General features: G+C 38.4%; 1 protein-coding gene across 31 annotated transcripts in view; it reads left to right on the top strand.

Moving 5' to 3' along the window:
• Window positions 1-24599, top strand: part of FARS2 (phenylalanyl-tRNA synthetase 2, mitochondrial) — a 467039-nt gene that overhangs the window by 106687 nt on the left and 335753 nt on the right. For all 31 annotated transcript variants that reach the window (XR_011505236.1, XR_011505235.1, XM_070515671.1 and 28 more), the window contains one exon: window positions 19527-19686. Coding sequence is in view for 29 of the 31 variants with exons in the window: in XM_070515671.1 (XP_070371772.1) it covers window positions 19527-19686 (160 nt within the window). In the remaining 2 variants the exon portion in view is untranslated. The remainder of the gene's footprint in view (window positions 1-19526; window positions 19687-24599) is intronic.

The raw sequence follows: 24599 nt of genomic DNA, 5'->3' as shown, positions 1-24599 counted from the left end.
GTCCTGTTTCACCAGCTGTGCCCTGTGCACAGTTCCTGCGACTGCTCTGAGGGGCCATGCAGGAAGCAGACGGTCTGCAGTTTACTCTGTTGGCTGCAGAGTCTTCGTTTCCTCAGTATGTCTTTATTCTCCGTTGGTGAGTTCCTCTGGGTCAGTTTTATGCAGGATCTTTCTATTACGTACACACATATACAAGCAATACTTCCTCCTGAGTTTAAGATTATTCATGATAAGCCTACCTTCCTTCCTATGTCTGTCTTCAGTATTATAAAAGAATTTCTAAATGCTTTTTTTTTTTTTGAACTTTAAGAATGTGTCTATCTTGTCCCTTGTCTCTTGGCTAGTAGTTCTCAGACTTGAGTGTATTAAGCAGTCCTGGTCCATAACCAAGGTTTTGTTGATCTTACAGGACAATTGAAAGTATAAGAGCAATGTAGCAGGTTTTATAAAAGTATTTTTATTCACTTTTTTTAAAACAACTTTATTTGCCTATTTTTTTTTTAAAGATTGGCATCTGAGCTAACATCTGTTGCCAATCTTCCTTTTTTTTCTTCTTCTTCTTCTCTCCAAAGTCCCCCAGTACATAGTTGTATATTCTAGTTGCAGGTCCTTCTAGTTGTGCTGTGTAGGGCGCTGCCTCAGCATGGCCTGATGAGCAGTGCCATGTCCACGCCCAGGATCCAAACCAGTGGAACCCCAGGCCACCGGAGCAAAGCACTCACACTTAACCACTCAGTCACGGGGCAGGCCCCTACTTACTCACTTTTAAGGACTTTCCTTTGTCCTGAGATGATTTCCTTGTTAGTTTCTTGAGTGTTAACATATTCTTTCTTTTATTAAGTGATGGTGATAGTATTTTAAAATATGCCTGTACTTGGCAGAATAAAGCATTGGCAACCTTTGCCTTAGTCCATAGAAGCTTTTGAAATTTTTATTGGTCTATGAAATACAAAACTTTAGGTCTTGATAAACGAAGATACAGTTACATTATGGAAAAGTTGTATATATTTTATAATTAATATATAACTCATGAATATTCACATAGAAACAAATGTTTTTATAGAAGAGATGAGTGAAGGGGTACAGAGAAGTTAGCTTTTGGTATAATTTTGACAACAGATTACTGAAATACTGCTACATCAAGATGTCTGTGTCAAGTTCCTATCCCATCCCATCCCACCTCCCCTTTTTAAAAATAGTCACTGTCATTCACCATTTCTTCCTGTAGGAGTGTAGTTAAGGGGTTCCTTCCATAGATTGTGCTCCTTGCCTGTAATGATTCAATTCTAGTTGAGTGGATATCCTTCATTTTGAACAACCCCTCTGGCATCCTTTGTGGTTCATCCTTGTTAGAAAACCACTCGCGTTTATCATTAGAAAATTTCATTTTTGTTTCCTTTGATATTCTCTCCCACTTTCCAGATGGTTCATTAGAACCCTCCTGTTCTTGGGCTGCTTTTTCTGAGCTTCCCCACTGTTACTCTTGTGGTGAGCCAAGGGTAGTCTCTTTATTCCTGCTTTCTGCCCCGAATCACTTTTCTATCTTTCAGTGAATGACAGGATTTTAATTCTTTACCTTGTGGTTATTGGGTTTCCTTAATAGCCTCATGCAGAGGGGCTTTATTAAAGGCATTTTTATTTGGCCTTCATAGATTATAGTCACCAGGTTTCCCTAATCTCTTTAAAATCTTTTAGGACTGACTCCCCCGTCTCCAAGACACACTTAAATTGAAATTACTTTTCTGTTTTAAAATTCTTTTTATCTACCCAAGTGTTTACTTAGGTATATCTCTTGACAGTGAAGTGAAAGGTGACTGGTCACAGCCAGGAGTCCACGATATATTGGATTTGAATAATATCTCATTATTGGAGGACAAAGTGGCATTTGGAGAACCATTTAAAGAGAGACCAGTCTCTGTTTTCTGTGGCACAGAGCTTTTGCAATAATTAGTTCTTGCTTAAGACAAGATGGAAACTAATAGCCTCCTAGCCTAAGACCCCATCACCGACTTGTAGCATCATTGCCCACGACCTCTTTGAGCTTTCAGCACTTAACTGCCTTGATCTGTTAGTTTGTGTACATCTGATATCTCCAAGTAGTTAGTCAATTCCTTAAGTCTTTTGCCTCCTGTCTCTAACCCAGGATCCTGCACAGAATAGCAGTTGGTAAATTTGGCACTCAGATGTCTTCCTCATTCTGGTCTGCCAACTTCTACTCTGCAAAAAATGGAAGCTAACATAGTTAACTGTGTGGCAGTTCACCTGTCAGCTTTTCTGGTTGGGCATTCTTAGAGCTATTTGTCATGCTTCAGCCTTCCAGAAGAGCAGGTGTATCAGTCAAGGCCTGATTGCAAGACAGAAACCACACAGTAACTAGATCAGGGAAAGCTTATTGTAAAGAATTATTAAGTATAACACAGAGAATTGGGGTAATGAAGGATTGGCTGGTAAGAAGCAAAGAGAACTCTAGAGAACACAGAACTAACAGATAAAAGGAGCAACTCCTACCCCAGGACTGACACTGAGCCTCCAGGGAAGAGTCCCTCCCGCACTTCCCTTGCTGTGGCCCACTGAATGGCAGAGGTAGTAGTGATTTCATTCTGGTAGAATTGCTGGATATCCATACTCTGGAATTTGGTGGGAATCTGCTTTCTGAGGTACCACAGGGTAGGCTATTTTAGGGGAGGTGTCTTGCAGGAAGTGCTCTGCTATGAAACTACCTCTGATGGATAGTGGGGGAAACAGCTGGCCAATGCAGGAGCCCATGGGCAGCTGAGTGCTGCTGCCTGCACCACAGGGCATACCCATCAAGCAAGAATCCCTTGTAATGCCTCTCCAGTGACCACTACTGACAGAGCGGAACACCGTGCCAGCTTGCAAAGGAAAAACGTTTAAAGGGCCCAACTCACTTTTCACAGAGCAGTCAGTGAAGGATTGATTGGTGGCTGAGAGGCCATAAATTGATGACTGGCACAGTCAGCTAACTCCCTTTCCTGAGAATCTAGAAGTCTTTAGGGAGATAGGTTGTTATTCACCCAACCAATGAATTGCTAGGAAAAGTCACAATTAGGGAGGCAAAAACATTTGTTCTTGATCCTAACTCAAAATTTCTGTATGTAATTTAGGTAGAGGGAAGCTCTTTAGTTATTGGTTCTTAGTACATGGACTGTATAAAGGAGAGAGGATGGTTTGAAGGGTAAAAACTTGTGCTCCTGTACCAGTATAGCATCCACAGAAAAGCAAATGAATATCTTCTACATCTCAGTCCTCCCAGACCTCAAGAAAATTATTACTATTTACATTCTACATTTGCTGTTGGAGGCCGAGAGGGCCTCATTAGGTTTCACTGAATCCACATGATTACAGTAACAATATCTTTTGTACTCGCTGAAGTGGTGTGTGAAAGTAGCAAAAATATTTTCACAGTGATGTTATGCTCTTTCACAGTAGACTTTGCACCTTGCTAGAGACCACATTTCTTTGCTTGATGTGCGTTACTGAAAGTTACTTGTATGGATGGAGTGGTTTAAATTTGCATTTTCAGTTTGGTAGGTGCAGGTGGGGAGGTAATGAGAGGGAGTTTTCTTTACCAGCCAGCCTCAGAACGGGCTAGCACCCTGTGACACTCACATCTCACTGAATGTACATTCAGATTCCCAAGTCTACTCTTAGATGTAAAAGATGACTCTCCCACTATTTGACTGATATGCCCTTTAACAAGTACCTTAAGTGTCTTCTTTCCTAGGCTTTGTCTTCGAATTTACTGTCTGATGTCATCCTTCTGACTCATCCTGGGGTAGGTCTCTATGAAATTGTAAACTTGTTAAAATGAATGAATTTGAAAGATAAAATAGAATTTTCTTAAATTAGATACATTATCTAAACACTATGCTATTTTTCAGCTATATAGAGACTTTATATAATGTAACGATTGATAGCATTTCATCATGGCAATGATTTCTAACTTTTTTCTTTTACCATTTGAGAATCTGATGAGAGATTTGGACACTCGCCACAAATACACACACACACTCACACACAGAGGATTTTGTATTATAGCTTAAGGGGGTATTAGATTACGCAATTAGAAGTCAGTGTCAAGGAGATAGTTCAGTCTCCATGTACGTAATTCCCAACCTAAGTGTGTAGCAAATTGAAAACAACTGTTGTTCTTTATTCTCTTAGCAATTTTCTCTCTTCCCACGTCTGCTGCTTCTTTATAATACTTCTCTTGGATCACAGTGCCATGCTGGGATTATGTTTGGGGATGGATTACATAAACAGCAGCAGAGGTTAGGGTTAAGTTAGCTATTAGGAAGGCAGAAAATGCGCCTAACTTGGGAATGACCAGTTAGCTACTGGGGTGATTTGAGGATCGGGCTTGAAGTCAAGAATTAAGAGTCAGAGGCTGCCTACCAACAAGAGGGTGAGTTGAATGTGTTTGGGGAAGCTAAGGGAACAATTTCTGCCTAAATCTGAGAGCCTCTGTCCTAAGGCAGAGAATATTCCTGAGTAGTGGTCATTCCAGAACCAAGAAATAGAAATAGTTATTCTATGTTTAGAAAGCTCATACGGCAGAGAGAGCTACGTAGAAATCAGACTCAGGTGCAGAATTGGGTAGCACGGACCTTGTGGGGAGCAGATCTTATCACACATCTAGTAAAAGGTGACTCTTGGATGCCTGTTATGTATTGGGGTTTAGATAATTCATTTTATGTATTGCTTAAGGATTATGACCTAGGCTTAAATCAAAACTGAGAAGGATTTACGTTAGACAAATGGGAAGAGTAACTTTCTCACTGTAGGATCCCAAGCAAGAGACTGATTTTCAAATGGAATTTGGGTTACCTTCTCCAGGGTGATAATTCTCAATATTTTTAGGACATGGACTCTTAGATAAGGTGAACAACCCCTCAGTTCAGTTGCCCCAACTCTTTCACCTTTTCAGAGCAAAAACAACTCTGTGATAGAAATCATGTGTCATTTCATCGAAATTTGGCTGTGGAACCAGGTGGAATATGTATCCATCTGCTTTGGCAATAGTGGTATAAATGATTCTTATTTGAACTACATTGTCTTAAGTATAATTTTAAAATCTAGTTGTTAGATGTTGATTCTGTCATGCATCAGTATATGCTGTAGCATTTATCAAGGAACCCACAATAAATTCATCCAAAATGATACAACTAAAAGTGATTTATTGTTAAAAAGCTCTACCAGTATTTGAAATCTGCAACCAACCTCAGATGGCACTGAAGGTGTACTGATAGTTTCCTTCTTGTGAATTGTGGTGGTTTGAACTTTCCAAATGTGTGTTCCAGGGCTGTTGGGAGCTTTTTTGTCTTATCCGTTTGTATTAATCAAGATTCTCCAGAGAAACAGAACCAACAGGATGTGTGTGTGTGTGTGTGTGTGTGTGTGTGTACGTATGTGTGTATATGATTTATATAAAGAGATTTATTATAAGGAAGTGCCTTACTTCCTTATGTGGAGACTGAGAAGTCTAGACTAAGGAGAGCCAGTGGTATAGTTTCAGTCTGACTCTAAAGGCTTGAGAAGCAGAAGAGCCAATGGTGTAAGTTCTAGTCCAAATCTGAGCCTGAAGACAAGAGAAGACAGGTGTCCAAGCTCAAAGATAGTCAGACAGAGGGAAAGAATTTTTCTCCCACTCAGTTTTTTATTCTGTTCAGATCTTCCACAGATGGGATGGCCCACTCACATTAGGGAGTGCAACCTGCTTTACTCAGTCTACTGACTCACCGGTCAGTCTCATCTAGTAACACTCTCAGAGACACATTCAGAAATAACATTAACCAACTATCTGGGCAGCCGGTGGCCCAGTTAAGCAGACACATAAAATTAACCATCACAGTTCTTGGGTAGCTAGACTTTGTAGTGAAACATTGAGAGTCCCCAGTCAATATTAATAACTCTTCAATTTTGTTCTATGAATGCCACATTTTAGAAACTCTTAGTAAACTACTTAGCCAGTTACTAGTAAATAGCCTTTATTTATACATAAAAATATAAAAGTTTAGAATTATGCGTTTTTCACACATCAGAATTGAATAAAGGACTTGAACTTTTGAGTTGTTGGCTCTTAGAGCCAGCCCATCTGTGGGCGTTGGCATCATGTATGAAAAATGTTTCTGGTGGCATTGCTTGTTATTCTGGAAACAACACCAGCTTTTGAGCTGATGAGATGGAGTCAAATCCTGGCTTTGCAACTCACTCTCTGACGACCTTAGATAGAGTTATTTAACTGCTTTGAGCCTCAGTTTCCTTCATTAAAAAGAACAACTCCTTGGGGCTGGCCCAGTGGCTGAGTGGTTAGGTTCGCGCGCTCCGCTGCAGGCAGCCCAGCGTTTCGTCAGTTTGAATCCTGGGCGCGGACATGGCACTGCACATCAAACCACGCTGAGGCAGCGTCCCACATGCCACAACTAGAAGGACCCACAACGAAGAATATGCAACTATGTGCTGCGGGGCTTTGGGGAGAAAACGGAAAAAAATAAAATCTTTAAAAAAAAAAAAAAGAACAACTCCTTAGTTGTGGTTAAAGAACCTAGCGTGATGCCTGATGAGTGGGAGGTACTCAGCAAATGTTAACTCCCCACCCATCCCCTTATATTTATCTTAAAAATAGATGTCTACCCTTTTCATGTTGATTAAGTATAGATCTACCTGTATGTCATCAACATGAATTATTTATCCCGTGGGTCCTCCTTTTTAGGTCTGATCTACTTTTTTTCCTGTTGATTGATTAGTAGTGTCTTCTGTCATCTTCCTTTGGAATAGGTGATAGAGTTTAGGTGGAGCCTTGGTCCTGTTATATTTCACCTACTGAGATCGTGAATGAGCTGTTTAGCCTACCTGAAGAAGAAAGTGCAGTTTCTTTCTCTCTGTTTTATCTGTCATCATGGCCTAGGAAGAGGATGACAAGAGATCACAATTTTAGTCAATAGCAGAATGGATGACGTTTTCTCCTCCTTTGCCTGGTGGTTGTCACAAGAGCCAGTTCACACCAGGATGGGGTGTTTTTCGTTGTTGCCATTGTTGCCTTTTACCTCAATACATCCATACATTTAATTTCTCATGGAATTTGTATACAGCTTCATGTAACTTCCTTGCTTTGATGGATTGAGCTTCTGATATTTTCTCTATATAGGTTAGAGCTTGGCAGAATATTAGTCTACTTCCTTCTCTGATTGGTACCCCTAGAAGAACTCCTAAGAGAAAAAAAGTGCTGAAAAATATACTTGCCATGATATGCCAGTTAATAAAAGCAAGCACAACAACTGCCCAGATTTCCAAAATACCCAGAAGCCTTTGGCCATCTCTTTGGAGAGTGGCAGGAGGCAGAGGTCACCAGTGATGCTCCGCTGACATTGCTGCAGAGGAAGTGCGGCTTCAGCACAGTCCAGGCAAACAGCTGTGTGGAGTCGCATGGGCACTCACTTGCTGTCCTAAGGATTTTCCTGATCCTGGCTTCCTAAGAACATGTGTTTTTGTTACTAAGCGAGGAAGTAAATGGCCTTTATGATATGTTAGTTTTCTCTCATGGAGGCTTCACTGAAGAGAGATTTGGAAAGACCTTGTGGTCCAGCAGGGACCTGTTTGAGTCTGCAAATGAAGATCTAGTGTAAGGGGTTTCCTAAGAAAGCTTAGACTGAAACCATTGGAACTTGTCCATTTGAAACTTGAGCTTCTTGTCTTGTATAGTACCCTTGACAGCCAATATTTTGTTCAGCTGCCTGGCAGAAGTTGCTTTACAACCACCAACGTATTTTTGTAGCATCTTTCACCACAGAACATTGACTGTTTCAAGTTTCTTCCCATTACTCCACTGGCACAAAATCTCATGGCAAGGAGAGGAAATGAGACAAGCAGCAGGGAGAAAATAAAGTCTGCTTTTTGCAATGCAGAGTGTTAATGCATTGCCTCCCTTGTGCTAATCTGTGTAACTTGATTAATTGGCATGTGGTGTGTTACAGAAAATCCAGGGAATGACAAAACTGATTCAATATCAATTAGCTAAAACAGGAACAGCCTTCCCACAGAGACCCTAGGACAGAGTTGTATTTAACTGGGCCCTTTCAAACACAGGTCTTCCCAAATAATGAGCAGGAGAGGATCTCACCTAGGGTCCAGTTGTTTAAAGAAATTAAAAAATGTGGAAATTGGTAGCTGAACTCCACTTGGATAAGTCTGCTATCCCATTATTATGTCTGTCTATTCATCTGACTAAGACATCCCAATCCTTCCTCCAAAGAGATTTGAATACTTAATATTTGCTGAAATGCTTTAGTTGGATTTGAATAACATAATTGAATTTGCTTGCTGCATTCAGGGGAAATGAAGGTTTGGGAGTTCCTATGGTAAGATATGTAAACGTGCTTACTTTTAGAAGTGATTCTTTCTTATTTCTCTGTCTGTATACCAAGAATTAATAAGCAGTGGGCCTGCCAAATGTATGAGGCTATATTCAGTAGAGTTCCAGGCTTTGTCTGTGACTCTCCAGGTGACTGGCTTGTCCCTGGGCCTCAGAGGTGATCTGCTGAGTGAGAAGTTTTGGTTGAGCTGAATTGGATATAGTTTGCCTTTGCGTTTGGATGCCATGTGTTCTTAGGAACCTCGTCCTAAACAGGAGTTTGTAAAAGAAGATACTAAGTGCTGTTCCTTTTGTTTACAGCCTAATGAGAGAGACAGATAAACTAGAAACTCTACACAACACAATAAGCAGAGTAAAGGAGTTATGGCCATGCTACAGAAGAAGGAAATCTTTATCCCTCGGAGTGATAGTAGAAGGCTTACCAAAGAATCTTAAAGAGAAATTTGAAGTTATCCAGGCAGAGAAGGGGCGCTGTGTTGCAGGTAGTGGGAGTAGCAGATTTGAAGGCATTAAGATAAATGAGTCTGATGAATCCCTGGAACATACAGCATTGTGGAGTGGCTGGAGCATGGGGAAGTGATGGGAAATGAAGTTAGAGAGAGAAGTATAAACTGCTTCGTGAAGGGCCTTGTTTGTTACTTTTTGGAATTTGAGCTTTAGTTTAAAAAGAATGAGGAGTCTTTAATATCTTTAAACTTACGAGTGATGCAATCAGATTGGCATTTTAGAAAAATGATCGTGCAGGGTTGCCTGTGGACTGGAGCAGTACAGGACAAGATTGGAGATGAAGGGACTAGGTAGAAGATTATTTGTAATCATCTAAGAGAGAAGCAATGCAGGCCAAACCAAGGAAATGGCAGGGATGACAGATATGAAAGGATGGACTTGAGAGATGTTAAGCAGGTGGAATTTACTGGATTTGGTGGCTGCATGTAGGGGAATGAGGGAAAGGGAAGAGCTGTTGAAAAGAACTCTTAGGCTGCTTTCTCGTTACCATTCCCAAAGTTAGGGATCACAGGAGAAGTGTGTTTTGGGGTGGGGGTGAGGAGAGCTAGTTGAGTTTGGGATATGTTTAGGTGGAGGACTTGCAAATGTGGGTGTCCAGTTGGCAGATGCATATATGTGTCTGGGCCCTGGCACAGTAGTCTAGGGTGGAGATGGAGATTTACGATCCATCAGTGTATAGATGTAGTTGCAGGTTTGAGTTTAGCTGCTTCATCTACAGGAGAGTAAGAAGTGTACAAAGCTGAAAAATGAGGCCTGTGGCATACAACAGTTAGTGACAGGAAAGGAAGGAAAAGGAAGCTGTGAAGAAAACCAAGAAAGAGTGTGACCAGCTTACCTGTGAAGAGGCGAGAGAGTCATTATAGCAGGAGAGGGGATTAGAGGGAGATTTGTTCATCTTGTGGACTGTTTGTTTATAGAGAAGAATTGAACGCATTTACTGAGGAGACAGAGTCAGAAGAGAAATGAAAGGTAGAGGAGATGTGGGATGATTTCTAAGTAAGAAGTTTGAGGACACAGAAAATGAGGGGATGAGGAGTATCCAAGTCTCTGGGAGAGGAGTTAGCAATGCCTAGAGCCTGAGCGCAGAAAGGCATGCTCTGTGTTTTTTTAAACTAAGGTGGACATGAGGGATTGAAGCATGACTGTGAAGGCAAATGCGTTTATGAAGGGGACTAGGAGGCTGGAAGTTGAGGGGTTCTTTTCTGATGACTTCTCTTTTCTCAGGAAGAAGGCAAAGCCAGTTTTTATTTTTCCTAGTGAAAGTGGGGTAGACATTTTAAGCAGTGAGAAACATGATTAGGATAATCTCTGAAATTAATTGGAGAGAACAGCTAATACTTCTCCAAGATCTGGTTCTTGATTCAGCACATGCTTATGAGGCAGTTGTAAGTTAACCAAGCAGGCAGGAAGAAATGCAGGAAGCAGCTGCTCTTCAGGGTCCTGAGATGATGGTCCTTGCTCTGAGGTCACGCCTGTTACACAGAGCCCTTTGCCATTGCTCCCAAGTGGGTTAAAAATCACGGAGTCTGTCTCTTTCACAGAAAGAGTTTGAGATGCTGCTCTTTGGGCTTTAGTCTCTCTTTAGCTTGCTGACCTCATCAGAGGATTATATGGTCCCTACATTCAATTTTTTAATAAATGTTTTATTTTGGAATAGTTGTACGTTTACAGAAAGTTGTGAAGATAGTACAGAGTTCCTGTGTACCCCGCAACTAGTTCCCCCATTATCAACATCTTACATTAGTATGGTATATTTGTCACAATTAGTGAATGAATTCTTATATATTATTACTTATATTTATTTATTTATTTTTATTATCATTATTTTTGAGGAAGATTAGCCCTGAGCTAACATCTGCTGCCAATCCTCCTCTTTTTGCTGAGGAAGACTGGCCCTGAGCTAACATCTGTGCCCATCTTCCCCCCGTTTTATATGTGGGACGCCTGCCACAGCATGGCTTGATAAACAGTGCGTAGGTCCGTACCTGGGATCCAAACCAGCGAACCCTGGGCTGCCAAAGTGGAGTGTGTGAACTTAACTGCTGCGCCACCAGACCCGCCCCTACTTATATTTATTTCTTTATTTCCAGACCTTCTTGCTGTGGCCTTTTCAGTAATCTTTGGCAGTGGGAGGAGCAATTGTTTATTGATACTTCAGAAATTTGAGTTGAACCAATAATTTAAACAGCTTCCCTTAGTGTGTCTTTGTGATTGTCTTATCTTAAACCCTACTTTTTATCTCTTTGAGAATCATATAACTGAGGGGGGAAAAAAGGCGTCAGAGAAAAATAAGTATCAACTGGGATTTTGTCAAGTCAATATGACTCTGGGTCAGTTATGTGTGTCTTTCATTTAAGAAGTACATTACCTAGTAAATGCAGTTTGTTAGGTAAAAATCTTTCAAAAATGGATTCATGAGGGATAAATAATGAAAAGAGCGGGTTTTTTTGGTGAAAAGATTGTGCTCCATCACCAGTGATAACACAACACACTTTCCTATCCTGTTTGCCTCTAGATGGCACTGATTTTATACTGGCCTATAATTTTTAAGCTATACAATTTGGAATAAAAAGTTCTCTTCTGGTAACATTATGTCTGTGTTCACTAGCTCAGTCTCTGTTTTTCACTTGCTGCTGAGCATAACACACAACTAGGAACCTCTTTTACTTCCTGTAGAGTCAGTCATAACAAAGTCATTAATGAGCGATGGGGAATTTCTTGATACTTTTGTAGTAAAAAGGAGGAGAGCATTTGTATCATGTAATCTCCAGTGAAATAACTCTGAAAAATTTTAAATTAGCCTGTCCGTTCTCTCCAGGTCCCTTTTTCTGTTGTCATTTGGGAGTTGTCCTGAGCCATTCCTCCAGGTTGAACTTAGTTCTCTGGCACCCACTTTGCAGCACCAAGAAGTTTTAAAATTCTTCAAAAAGAAATCTGCTTTATCTTACAGACAACTATCTTGTATTCTATGGGTACCTTTGCGTTTTTACTTCCCAGCCCTGTTAGTGTTCCAACCCAAAACTCCCTCTGCTCCCATCTGCCAAAAAATTCTCTTTAGTTTTACTCAGAGACTATTATTTTTAGTTTTTTTCCATCTAATTATGCTGATAATCTTTTGAGTCAGATCCTTTCTAATAGAGTCATACAGCTAAATTAAACAATTTTTAAAATATTAGCTTGCAGAAATGTTTTATGACTGTAGGAGTAGCTTCATTCTAAGACACAGCACATCAGTCAACCAAAATGTCATATGGATGCTGTTGTTGAGATTTTGAAGCTCCACCTCCTCCTCCATCTCCTCCTCCTCTTTCTTCTTCCCCTGCTCCTTCCGCTTCCCTGCTCTTCTTTATTAGATACTGATTTGCATAGCCTGAATTCATTGTTATCTCCTATTTTCTTTCTTGTACTCAACCTGTCTACTTAAACTATTGTGTTTGGCTGTATCACCCAGCAGTATTTTTTCATTAACTTTATCTTGGGTTATTTTTTCACTACTCATGTTCCTTGCATTTGATACTGTGCAGAGCAAGAATGCTGCTATGGTCTGTCCTATGGGGCTGTAGAATTTTGCTCTATTACCTCAGGCAAAGATTGACTTGGGAACTTAGAATTAACTAAATTGGTGATAGTAGTGCATGACTGGATTACTAACTGGTTAAAATTTCAAATGCTGTTGAAGTGACTTTATTGTATTTATTTCAATGTTATCTATGCAGAAATGCTTTGTAACTTGAAAACATTATATCTGTTTCTAATTTGCCTTTCTAAATGTTGTCTCGACACTGCTACTATGGTTTTCTTGTTCTGGTACTTCCTTAGTTTGTTTAGGTTATTCAGAAAGTGAGCCTAATTTTTTCTTTCATGGTGAGATTAGGCTAGCCCCCCAAAGCTGTTGCCTGGGCCCAGACCCCTCAAGCAGGAAGGGTGGAATTATTTCATCAGCATTAAAGGTTAAGTTAAAATGCAATGAACATGTACTTTTGTGCATCCCACATGCTTAAAATATTCTTATTGGGTACCCTTGAAGGACCTTGCCTTTTATGAGCCCCCAGCCACCACAGGGACTACTTGAGTTAAGGTTTTATTTTGATTATTTTCTATGATATGTCATCTTTCAGTGCTTTATAAAAACACCAATATCACAGACCCATGTCTTGCTTTTCTAGCAGGTTTCTTCTGAACCACTTTTGGGTTTGAGCAGTATTTCTTCTGCTTTCTCACTTGTGTGAGGATTATTTATTTGCTCAACTTAAAGCATTTCTTTTCCACATTTCTGCTGCTGTTTTCCTTTGGTTCTCTTATTTCCTTTAGATAAGGAGGAAAGGGCTGAGATCACCTGCATCAAGCGCTGGTGTCATAATAGATGTCACAGGGATATCAGCCTCCCAACGCTCATTGTCTTTGAAGTCTATGTGGCCTCTAGCACACAGTGACTCCCTGTTAATGATGCAGAACATCGTTATAGCTCACTTTTGGTTTCAAAGCAGTTCTCAAATACCTGTTCACATTGATGCAGTTGCACATATTAATACATTTGAAAGGCAAATCTTAATTATCATTTTTGGAGGGCTTTATGGGACCTTGTACAATGATAATGATTTAATTAGGATAATCACTATTTTGTATAGATTCCTAAAGCAGTATCACTGTGTGAAACCACAGCTGCTCATCTCTGTTCGTGTTTTATGTCCAGTTCTTAATCCCATCCATCTGACTTTATAGATCTTTCTTACACTGAAGCCAAAAGATGATAATGTATAAGCTGTCATGGAAATAACCGTGAAGTTTAGAAGATGAGGTCACGAGTCAGGTTTTGGTTTGAATTCAGGCTGCACCACGTAACCGGGTAACAATGGCAATCTACTTAACTTCTCTAAGCCTCAGGTTTCTTATATGAAAAATGGGGAAATAATAAGGATTTTGAGGATTAAATGAAACCATTTAGTAAGGTAAGCTCCCAATAAGGTAGCAAATATAGTAAATGATCAGTAACCGTTAGCTAATAATAATGCAAGCAGCAGCAGCAGCAGTTTGTTATAGGGTCATGGTATTTGTCACAGGAACTCAGAGAGAGGCAGGGTTGGTAAGTAGTTGGCATTAATATATGAGGCCAACTATATAGATTAAACCAATGACCAATGGATATTTTTAAATAGCTGAATAGAAAAATGACTGCTTTGGGAACCACACACCAGTCTTAAATAACTCCTTGAAATAGTGCTTTCATCCAGGCCCCTTTTACACTTGGCTACTTCATAGGTTTTTTCATAGATATGTATTACTCTTCTGACTATTTGCTTTTTTATTTGCTTTTTAAATGTGCATTTAATATCTGGGCCATTTTGAAAAATTCTTTTGACTTTCTAAATTTTAAATTTAATTGGCTTTGCAATCCACTTTTATTCTTAAACCTGATTAGAATTAATTTCTTTCACCTGTTCTTTTCTCACTTGTGAACTACTTGCCCTGGCTTCTGTAAGCAGTGCAGTAGGGGGGCATTTGTGTTCTGGGTCTTTTGGGTTTGTGCAAGGGCACTTAAGAAAATGTCAGAGAAATACAAGAAATCCTAGTGGAAAAACAAAATGACACAGCCTATTGTGTGCAGTTAATGGAAATCTAATTTAATTTTATCAACAGTTGATGTCTCTCAAACAGAGCTAAGTGAGAGGAAGCCACTTAGAGGTCCCTGGAATCAGGGATGAAATGAGTGTTTTAGTCCCCACTTGGTGACTAATTGGCTAAGTGGTTTTGGCCTTTCTGGATCTTCACCTCTCTGGATTTTGTTTCTTGTTTTTTTGAGGAAGATTATCCCTGAGCTAACATCCACTGCCAATCTTCCTCTTTTTGCATGTGAGCTGCTGCCACAGCATGGTCACTGACAGACAAGTGGTGTAGGTCCACGCCTGGGAACCGAACCTGGGCCACCAAAGCAGAGTGCACCAAAGTTAACCTCTAGGCCACCAAAGCAGAGTGCACCAAAGTTAACCTCTAGGCCACCAGGGCCGGCTCCTGTCAGTGTTTTAATTTGCATTTCTCTTTTGAACACCTTTTCATATGTTTAAGGGTCATTTTTGTATCTTTTTTTGTGAATTGTCTGTTCCTTTATTTTTCCCATTTTTCTATTGAGTTTTGGCCCTTTGTCAACTTTTCAAAGTTCCTTTTATATTAGGAATATTATCTCTCTCTTGTGATGTTACCAGAAAGTTTTTCCTTCTCTTTTTTCTTTTCAATTTTACAGGTAGAAGGGTCTTTGTGTTCTCTTCTGTTTTTCTTAATGATTTTTAGTTTTATAATATTTTAGTCAAAGTATAGTTTATTGTTTCTTCTTTATAGAATGTACTTATATTTTTATTGTGATCTGATACCTGATCAATTTTTGTTAATATTCTCTGAGAAAAAAGAACTTGAGAAAAAAGGGCATTTTATTTTCTTGAGAAGAAAGCGTAGTTTATATCATCAGGGGAGCAAAATATATATATATGTATATATACACATATTTATATTTACATGTGTGTATGTATATATACACACATACATATTGTGTATATATATGTAAGATTTCCTCTTATTGTGTTGTTTGTGCCTTCTGTCTTAATTAATTTTGTGTACTTTGTCTTATACTAAGAATGCTGTATTAAAGTCTCCTATTATTATTAATGTGTCTAAGTGTGTCTTTTCATCTCCTATGCCTTCTTCTAAATAAAGGTGATTACTGTCTTATTTGATGTGTAGATATTATAAGTAGTATGCATTCATTGTCATTTGAAACTTTTAGAATTAATACAAGATCTTCTTTGTCATATTTAGTGTTTGTTTGCCTCAGTTCTCCTTTTTCTGATTTCATGATTACTTTGCTTGATTTTTTTATTGTTTTATTGTTTCCCTTTGCCTGTTATATGCTGTCCATTCCTTTATTTTTAACATTATTTTATGTATGTCTCTTGTATGCAGCATATAGTTAGGTGGATCATGCTTTGTGGCCTGATTTAATGTTTTTGTCTCTGTTGGTTCTCTTTTAAGAGTTAAGTTAGTCTCATTCACACTTAGTGATACGACTGATACTTTTGGTCTCAACGCTATCATAATATTTTGTAGTTATGTTATATTTATTATATTTATTTCTCTACAAGATATGTTTTCTTTGCTCTTGAGTTAAATTTTTGTGTTCTTTAGCAAGGTTTATATTTTTGTTTTCATGGTTACTTTTATATTTATACATCTCTAAATGCCCTTGTTCCATCTTTTTCTTATTTAACTTATCTAGTTTGTCTTAAAGATATCCTTTCACTATTACCTATTATGTATGCAATAACCAATGAGTGTATTCACTTTCCACTTTGACTCTCTTTTCTTCCACTTTTTTGTTACCTTATTTCTACTTTGTCATGACATAGGACAATTGTATGTTAACCTTCCAACTTAATCCCTAGCTCTGTTTTAGTCTCAAATATACAGTTTTCTGTGTTAATTTGTTATCCATCAATTTTTTTTCCATCAGAATTTTCCCAGTTATCTCTTGCTTGAATAAAGCTCATACTTTGGTGACTTCTTCAAAAAGAGCTCATTAATGTAAAATTCTCTGTGTTCTTGTATGTTTAAAGCTTTTCCTGTAGACTTGATACTCAAAGGCCAGCATTGCTGGATATAAAATTCTTGGTCCAGACTTTTTCTTATTGACTTGTTTGAAAGTGTGGCTCTGTTGTTGCCTTGTTTCTTTTGTTGTTTTTGAAGAGTCTGATGCTAGTCTAATTGCTTTGCCCTGCTAAGTTATCATTTGATCTTTTTGCCTACAGGCCTTGAGAATCTTTTCTGTTCGTCTTTGAAGTCTGTCTGTCTTCTGTTTGTCTAGAGTATGTCTTGCATTTGGTTCTTCCAGGTTCCTTTTCTCAGGTACCCGTTATGTCTGGTCCCTGTTAGTTCTGTTCCACTGTTTTGTTTTCCCTCTTTCAGGGACTCCAGTTATATAAACGTTATTCCTTCTTTGCTTGTCTTCCATTTCCACCATTTTCTCTCTGATTCTTTATCTCATTGTCCTTTTCTTGGTTGTTTTCCTGCTTTTCTTCAATGCCTCTTATTAAATCTTCATTGAGTTCATTATCCTTTGTGTACTTTGTACTTTAGACTTGTAGTTCTGAGATGATTTTTTTCTTCTATTTCTTTCCTGAGTTCAATCAGTTTTCTTTTTATTTCTTTCTGTTTTTCAACCATTTTTGTTCTTAATGTTTGAGTTTCTTTTTTTTTTTAAAGATTTTATTTTTTTTCCTTTTTCTCCCCAAAGTCCCCTTGTACATAGTTGTATATTTTTAGTTGTGGGTCCTTCTAGTTGTAGCATGTGGGATGCCACCTCAGCATGGCTTGGCAAGGGGTGCCATGTCCACTCTCAGGATCCGAACCAGCGAAACCCTGGGCCACTGATGCGAAGCATGAGAACTTAACCACTTGGCCACGGGGCCAACCCTAATGGTTGAGTTTCTTACTCAAGCAATTGGTTATATCCCCAAATGCTTGGTTGAGCATATTTAATTTAGTTTTCAAGCATTATCTTACATTTTTCATCTGTTTCTGGATTTTCTTTCTTTGGGAGGAGAGTTAGATTTTCGTCAGTTGAACTGTTTTGAATGGTTTTCTTTCTCTTTTTTTGGCAATAATTCTTTATAGTTCTATAAAGAATTTTCTTCTGTTTTTTGTGGATTTTTGGTTGTTTAGAGGATTTTGTAGTTCTCTGGTACCCTTTTCTGTTAGTGTAGCAAAGTGCAGTGTCTTTAGTGGAATTTTTTGGTGGGTGGTGGGGAATGGCTTTGTAAATCCTCTAATTTTTTAGGTTTGTTTTATCTTGTTGAACCCTAAATTTTCTCTTTTCCTTCTTTTATTCCTCCCCACACAATTATTATTTATTTTGAAGCTTAGGCACTCTCTATCTCATGCTGAGGGTATGGTGTTTAATAGTTTTGTTTGTTCTAATGTATTTTTAGAGGAAATATTGAAAGATGTAGACGTTAGCAGCTGCATCGTCTTCAGCTTTCATAGGAATAATTTGAGTCCTAAGATAGTAGAATCTTTTTCTGAAAAGATTTTTGTTTGATTTTGCTAGATGCATAGAGGAACTACCCATCTGGGATTGACTTAGTCCATTTTCACTGCCTGAGGTTATCTCTGTTGCCCAGGTAATGTGACACCTGGCTTCAGGTCTATACAGGAACAGGTTTACTTTTGTGTTCATCCTGGTCATGAGAATAAGTCCTTTAGGGCTGTTTATCTGACATCCCAACTTGGTCAGGTGCTGCAGGTTTCCACTTTTGCCTCACTTGCCTGGGAAGCTGTCACAACCAATGTTCAGTTTTCCAGTAGATACACTGAATAGGGAAGTATTCTCAGTATTTCTCTCTGGCTTTGTGCTGGGGTTTCTTTTGGCTCTGTGCTTTCTTATGGAGTTTTGTTTAGTAATTACTCTCTATTATGTTACTTCTTCAGTGCTTTTAAGAATTTTTGTATTTTTTCGTAGATTTATCAGGAGGTTTGGCTCTAATTACCCAGCCCAACACTACTAGAAACAGCAGTTGAGTCATTCTGTTATTAAAACATTCTTTTAGGGACTGGCCTGGTGGTATAGTGGTTAAGTTCGCGTGTCCCACTCCGGCAGCCAGGGGTTTGCGGCTTTGGATCCTGGGTACAGACCTATACACTGCTCATCAAGCCGTGCTATGCTGGCATCCCACATATAAAATAGAGCAAGATTGGCACAGACGTTAGCTCAGGGCAAATCTTCCTCACCAAAACAAACAAAGAAAACAGCATTTTTTATTTTGTATTTCATGGAACTTCAGGTGCAAAGAATGATAGATTCATTTGCTCACTGCTCCATCTTGAGTCAATCTCCTAGTGTGTAAAGCTCTGCTTTATTATTAAAGTTAGGGACACTTTGTTTTAGTGGTTAAAGCGGGTTCTGACTAATAATAGCTGTGATTAATAATAATGATTGTGGTGTTAATGAAGGCAGTCTGTTTAGCCATTGCAGTGTGCCAGGTACTCTGTGCTTTTCATGCATTATTCTATTTAATTATTACAAAGTCTCTTAAGTTAGTATTATTCTTCCTACTTTATAAATCATTACCTGAGGCTTACCTACCATATCACTTGCCAGAGTTTACCTGGATAGTAAGTGAGAGAAATATGTTTCAGACCCTGCCCTGGGCTTTGGAGATAGAGCATTAGCAAAGTCCAGCATGTTTCCCGCCTTTATGGACTTTACAGGATTTAATTCCTAGACAATACTTTCTTACCTAATCTCAGGTCACGCTGTAAGGACGCAGTGGGATGGTCAGGAATATAATTTTAGAGTCTGAAAGCCTGATTCACCGTTATTTCCACCAGCATAGAGGACAGTGTCTCTTGTGAGGAAATGATTGTAAATTAATGCAAAAGTAAAATGGAGAGATTATCAAAGATTAGAAAAGATTCTCTTTTGCATGTAGCATAGTGCTTTGTTCAAAGTTGACACTAAATGAATGTTAATTTCATATGTTCATTGACTATGATTTAATGGATTTTATTCCCACATTATGTTTTTTGATATAGACTGGCTAGGATACTGTTTTTATTTATTTATATTACTCCTCTTGGTTTACAGTTGTTTGCTGGCATAAAGGATGGAGAAAGCCTGCAGCTCTTTGAACAAAGTTCTCGCTCTGCCCATAAACAAGAGACACATACCATGGAGGCCATGAAGCTCGTAGAGTTTGACCTTAAACAAACACTTACCAGGCTTGTTACACATCTTTTTGGAGATGGTAGGTATTCAAATACTTTTGTCTTTGGGAGCTTAAATATTCGACAATTACCATCTTCCTGAAATCATTAAGGTTACTTGTGTCTTGCGTTTTTGGTCTAAGTTGATGCTTAATGGGTCAGGTCATTAGTGAGATAGAACTTACGAATTTCCTGGTTCATTCTGTTTGAGGAGCAGAAGGATATGAAAGTGGAATTAGCTAGAGAAAGAGAAATGATTACAACCTTTCGTAAGAATGATAATGGCTTAAGATCAGTGCCATCAGTGGAGAAAAAGTATACAAGCCCATTAGTGCTGTTGTATTACTATATTATCATTAGGTCAGACTTGATCAATGGGGCAAGATTCTTAACCATGTTAGTGAGCCTGGTGGAAAATTTTACGTATTGACATACTAATTACTACCAGCAACAGCAAAAATATGAATTTCCTGGAGGAAGCACAGTGTTTTTAGGACCTGGACTCTCACTTTAGTCACTTACCCTCCATTATTTCTCCAAGAAAATATTTTGTCTGGAATGTCCCCCTTCCCCTCCAACAATTTCTAACTTACTTGAGATAATATTTTGTTTGTTTTTAGGAAGATGTAAAGAGTAGGTTAAGAGATTTTCCCTAATTGTGACCTACATTTAAAAAATGTTTAGAAGAGAAAAGCCTAGTATGGTTAGGGTTCTCTTTTGTACTATTATTCTTGTGAACTTTTTAAAGAACAGCTTTATCGAGGTATAATTGACATAAAATAAACTATACATATTTAAAGTGTACAATCTGCTAAGTTGACATACAATAGACTGAACATATTTACACAATTTTTTAAGTTTGACATTTGTATACACCTGTGAAACCACCAGCAGAATCAAGATAATGAATGTGTCCATTACCCCAAAAGCTTCCTCCTGTCCATTGGTAATCTCTCCTTCTTACCCTTCCGTACAGCTCTTCACCCCAGGCAACCAGTGATCTACATTCTGTCACTATTGCTTAGTTTGCACCTTCTAGATTTATATAAATGGAATCCTATAATGTATACTCTTCTTTTTTTTGATCTGTCTTCGTTCACTTATCGTAATTATTTTGAGATCCATCCATGTCGTAGTGTATATCAATAGTTCATTTCTTTTTATTGCTGAGCAGTATTCCATTTCATAGTTTGTTTATCCATTCACCTATTGAGAGACATTTGAGTTGTTTCCAGGTTTCTGCTATTACAAGTAAAGCTTCTATACACATTCATGCACAAGTCTTTGTATGAACATATGATTTCATTTCTCTTTGGTAAATACAAAGTTATGGAATGGCTAGATCATATGGTAGGAGTATTTTAACTTTCTAAGAAACCACTAAACTGTTTTCTGAAGTGGTTTTACTATTTTACATTCTTTCTAGTAGTATATGGAAATTCCAGTTGTTTCTAGGTCTTCAACAACACTTGGTAGGGTCAGTCATTTTAATTTTAGCCATTCTAATAGAAGTGTAGTGGTATGTCACATAAGCATTCAGCATATATAAAGAACTCCTCTAAAAAGCAAGGAAAAAATTAACCTAAGAGAGAGATGGATGAACATGAAGGTGACAAATGATGTAGCTAGAATGACTAATGAGTTTATGTGAAGGTGCTCACCCTTATTAGTAATGGGAGGAAAGCAAGTGAAAACCACCGTGAGCTATCCTTTGTTATTCTTCACTTGAAAAAAAAATTAAAAACCTGACATTTGTAAGTATTGACAAAGATATAGAAAAATAAGATGTAGTCCAAAGTCCAGGGCTTATGTAGGAGTCTCAGTTACCATTCCACCAGCTGGAACTTGAGTAGTCACTTACTACTCTTGATTCACCTCTATGTTTTCATACCTCCAGATTTCCCCTATTTGTGTGTAAAGTCACATATGTGTTTAAAAGGATTCTTATTGTAATTTATTAAGCCTCTGCTGCCTTGTTTTAGTAAGATATTCCAAAGTTTGTTGGAATATCTTGACTGCTGTATTGTCAAAAGCATAATTCATGTACTGTTTAAGAAACCGCTAAATAATCCTATGTATTCTTTATCTACATATATTTTTTAAAAGAGTACATCCACGTCATGCTAGCATCTTTTTCTAGGAGATAGAGAATGGTATTAGGGAGGGAGGTAGAAACCAGGCTTCAAGTGTGTTCATAGTGTTTTATTAAAATAAAAAAGGATATGAAATTAAATGTGACAAAATGTTATGATTTGGTAAAATTGAATAGTGGGTGGATGGATGTTTGCTATTTTCTATTTCTTTTAGTTTGAAATGTTTTATATTAAAATCATATAATGTATTAGTGAAACAGGTTCCAGATAGAGATTGCTGATAAGAAAATCTTATTATAGCCAGCTTCTCTTTACTTTCATGATAAAAGAAAGGAATTGTGATATTTTTAGCAGTAATATAATCTATTTAATGCTGGAATGCTGGGAGATGGATTGTGTTGTTCAGACCATTTTCTAGGCAGGTTAAGGTAAAGGGATTCTAGTATTTTACAGAGATACCGTTCTGTCTCTAGTAGCTTTACAAAAAGATTGACGGTTGTCTGAAGTTTTCCATTGTCAATTGTTTTTAAAGCCCTCCTTGTTTATATGTTGCTACACATTTCTCTCATGAAATGATTTGCTGTTTGCAAGGTTTAGAAACTGCCTCCTGGTTAGATAACTGAGTGGTTCTGAATAGGCAGGCAGCCTCCTTTCTGTAATGACTAGTATTTGTGTTTCTCCTACTACTTTGTTATTTTTCATTCCTTTCCAGCCTCCTCCTCTTGTTTAGTCCCCTCAGCCCCTTCACCTGGATAATTTTACTTTTCCTGTGGTGTCAACTCAGATGTCCTCATCCAGGAACCTTTCCTGGAACACGTGCTGAGTCTCAGAAGTGGTGTCTCCTCTCCGTGCTTTTCTAAACTCTCTTTGGGGGCGGATTTTCACTTTTGTCAGCAAGATGTGCTGCTGGGAAATCCAGCCCCAGGTTGCCGGCATCACAATACTGAATAAGCTAGATGTAACTCCTGTCTTCAGGGAGCCGCAAATCTTAACCCTCTCACACGGAAACATAACATGTGATGGGAGTACTCAGGAGAGGCCTCCTCTGCGGTTTGCCTGTGCTCCAGGAAAGGGTCCTGCTTGGAAGACATCTGAGCTGACATTCGTCATTGAGAACTAGCATGAAGTGTACAGCAGTAAGGAATGAAGGAAGGAAGAGGGGAAAAAGAGAAAAGTGGTTAACAGGAAAATCTCATGACCGCTGAGAAATGGTAGTGTAGAATCAGAAAATTAAACTTAAGTTCTCTTTCATCCACACATTCTGGAATCCTGAACAGGTCATTTAGGCTTTAACTCAGCTTTCTAACTTTTAAAAGTTGAGCAATAATAACTTGTTTCTTATGAGAGTAAAGTGAGATAACATGTGAAAGATGCCTTGTAAGAAGAAAATATTAAATAAATGTGTAAATATGAAAAAAATAAAGGAAGAGGGAAGAGAAGGAAAATTAAGACAGGGCAGTAAAAACGGAGCATATGTAGAAATAGGAACACAATCAAAGAGCAACAGTTATGGTTGATTTGTCTTTATTTTCTCTAATGAAATAAGATGTAGCTTTATACCCAACTATGGCATAACAGTCAAATTGGTGCTGATGGTGGCCTTAATATCCTCTGAGCACCAGCAAGTATTTAAAAAGGTAAACACTGTACTAGACCCTGTATGGATTATAAGAACCTTCCCAGGGGCCTTGAGGATACACATTTCTCTGAATACAGTTGTGGACTTTCCTTTGTTTTATTTTTAATATTTGTATGTAAATAGCTTTAAAAACTGTGCATTAAGTTGAAGGTTTCCAGCGAGCAGCTTTCCTGATATAAAACCATTTCTGCAGTGTGTGATTTTTCTGACTGTGATGCCTGTCTTCACATGGTGGACATGCTTTTGGCCAAGAATTGATCATCTTAACCTTGGAAACAGCAATAAAATTGTAGCTTCTCTCTTTCAGGCAAACGTCTACTTTATTTTAAAAGTACTATTGGCCTAGACTTTTAAGTTTCAGATTTCATTACAGATCCGAGTTGCTATTTTATAAATCTTCAGATTTACTTTTTGTTTATAAGACTGAGTCAGCAGAATTGTGGAATCACATTAAAATAAAAAATCTACCTGCTTGGAGAATAAATGTTGTTCTTGTGCACTCAAGTCTATCTGAGAAGAAAGCCTTTCATTTTTTCTTTAATTCCAGTGATGATATCTTTTTTAACCCCAGTTACACAGTAGCCAAACACCCCAAAAATCCTTAAAGACATATTAACCGCATCTTTGCCTAGCCCCAGTGCGGCTTTGCTGTCCATGTGTATGGCTAAGGGAGCCATCACCAGAAGGGTGTGTGAGCTTGTCCCTGGATGTGTTTGGATATTTGTAATATCTGCTAAGGTGCTTCTTAGGGGAGGTGCTAAGCAGGGCGGAAAGGCGACCCAAACCCAGGCCCATTTTATCAACTACAAGGGTGAGAATATTATAGAAAACAGGTGCTGTGTGCTCTCTAGTGTTCACACTGAATGTTCACAGCTCCCTCCAGACTCTCAGCTGTTTCTGCCACACTCGGAAGAGATGTGCCATGTTCTTTCTTCAGGCCTTTCAGGGGGTCATTTAATTTGGGGGGGAGGGGCGGGCGGGTGCTAGTTTCTGAAAAATGTCTTGGTAAACCTGTCTAGGTACAAACAATCTGGATGTCATTTAGATTAATAGCAATAATGATGATGACAGTGACAATAACAGTGATGATAATTATAGTGTTAAATGCTGCACTACGCACTTTTACAGGGATTTTTTTGTTTTGACCTGCATCTATGATGTAGTTATTATTATAATCCCATTTTTTAGATGAAGAAACCTAGACACAGAGAAATGAATTATA

The sequence above is a fragment of the Equus asinus genome, chromosome 8 (genome assembly GCF_041296235.1).
Source record: "Equus asinus isolate D_3611 breed Donkey chromosome 8, EquAss-T2T_v2, whole genome shotgun sequence".
NCBI lineage: Eukaryota > Metazoa > Chordata > Mammalia > Perissodactyla > Equidae > Equus > Equus asinus.
This window is presented reverse-complemented; position numbering and strand designations above follow the sequence as displayed.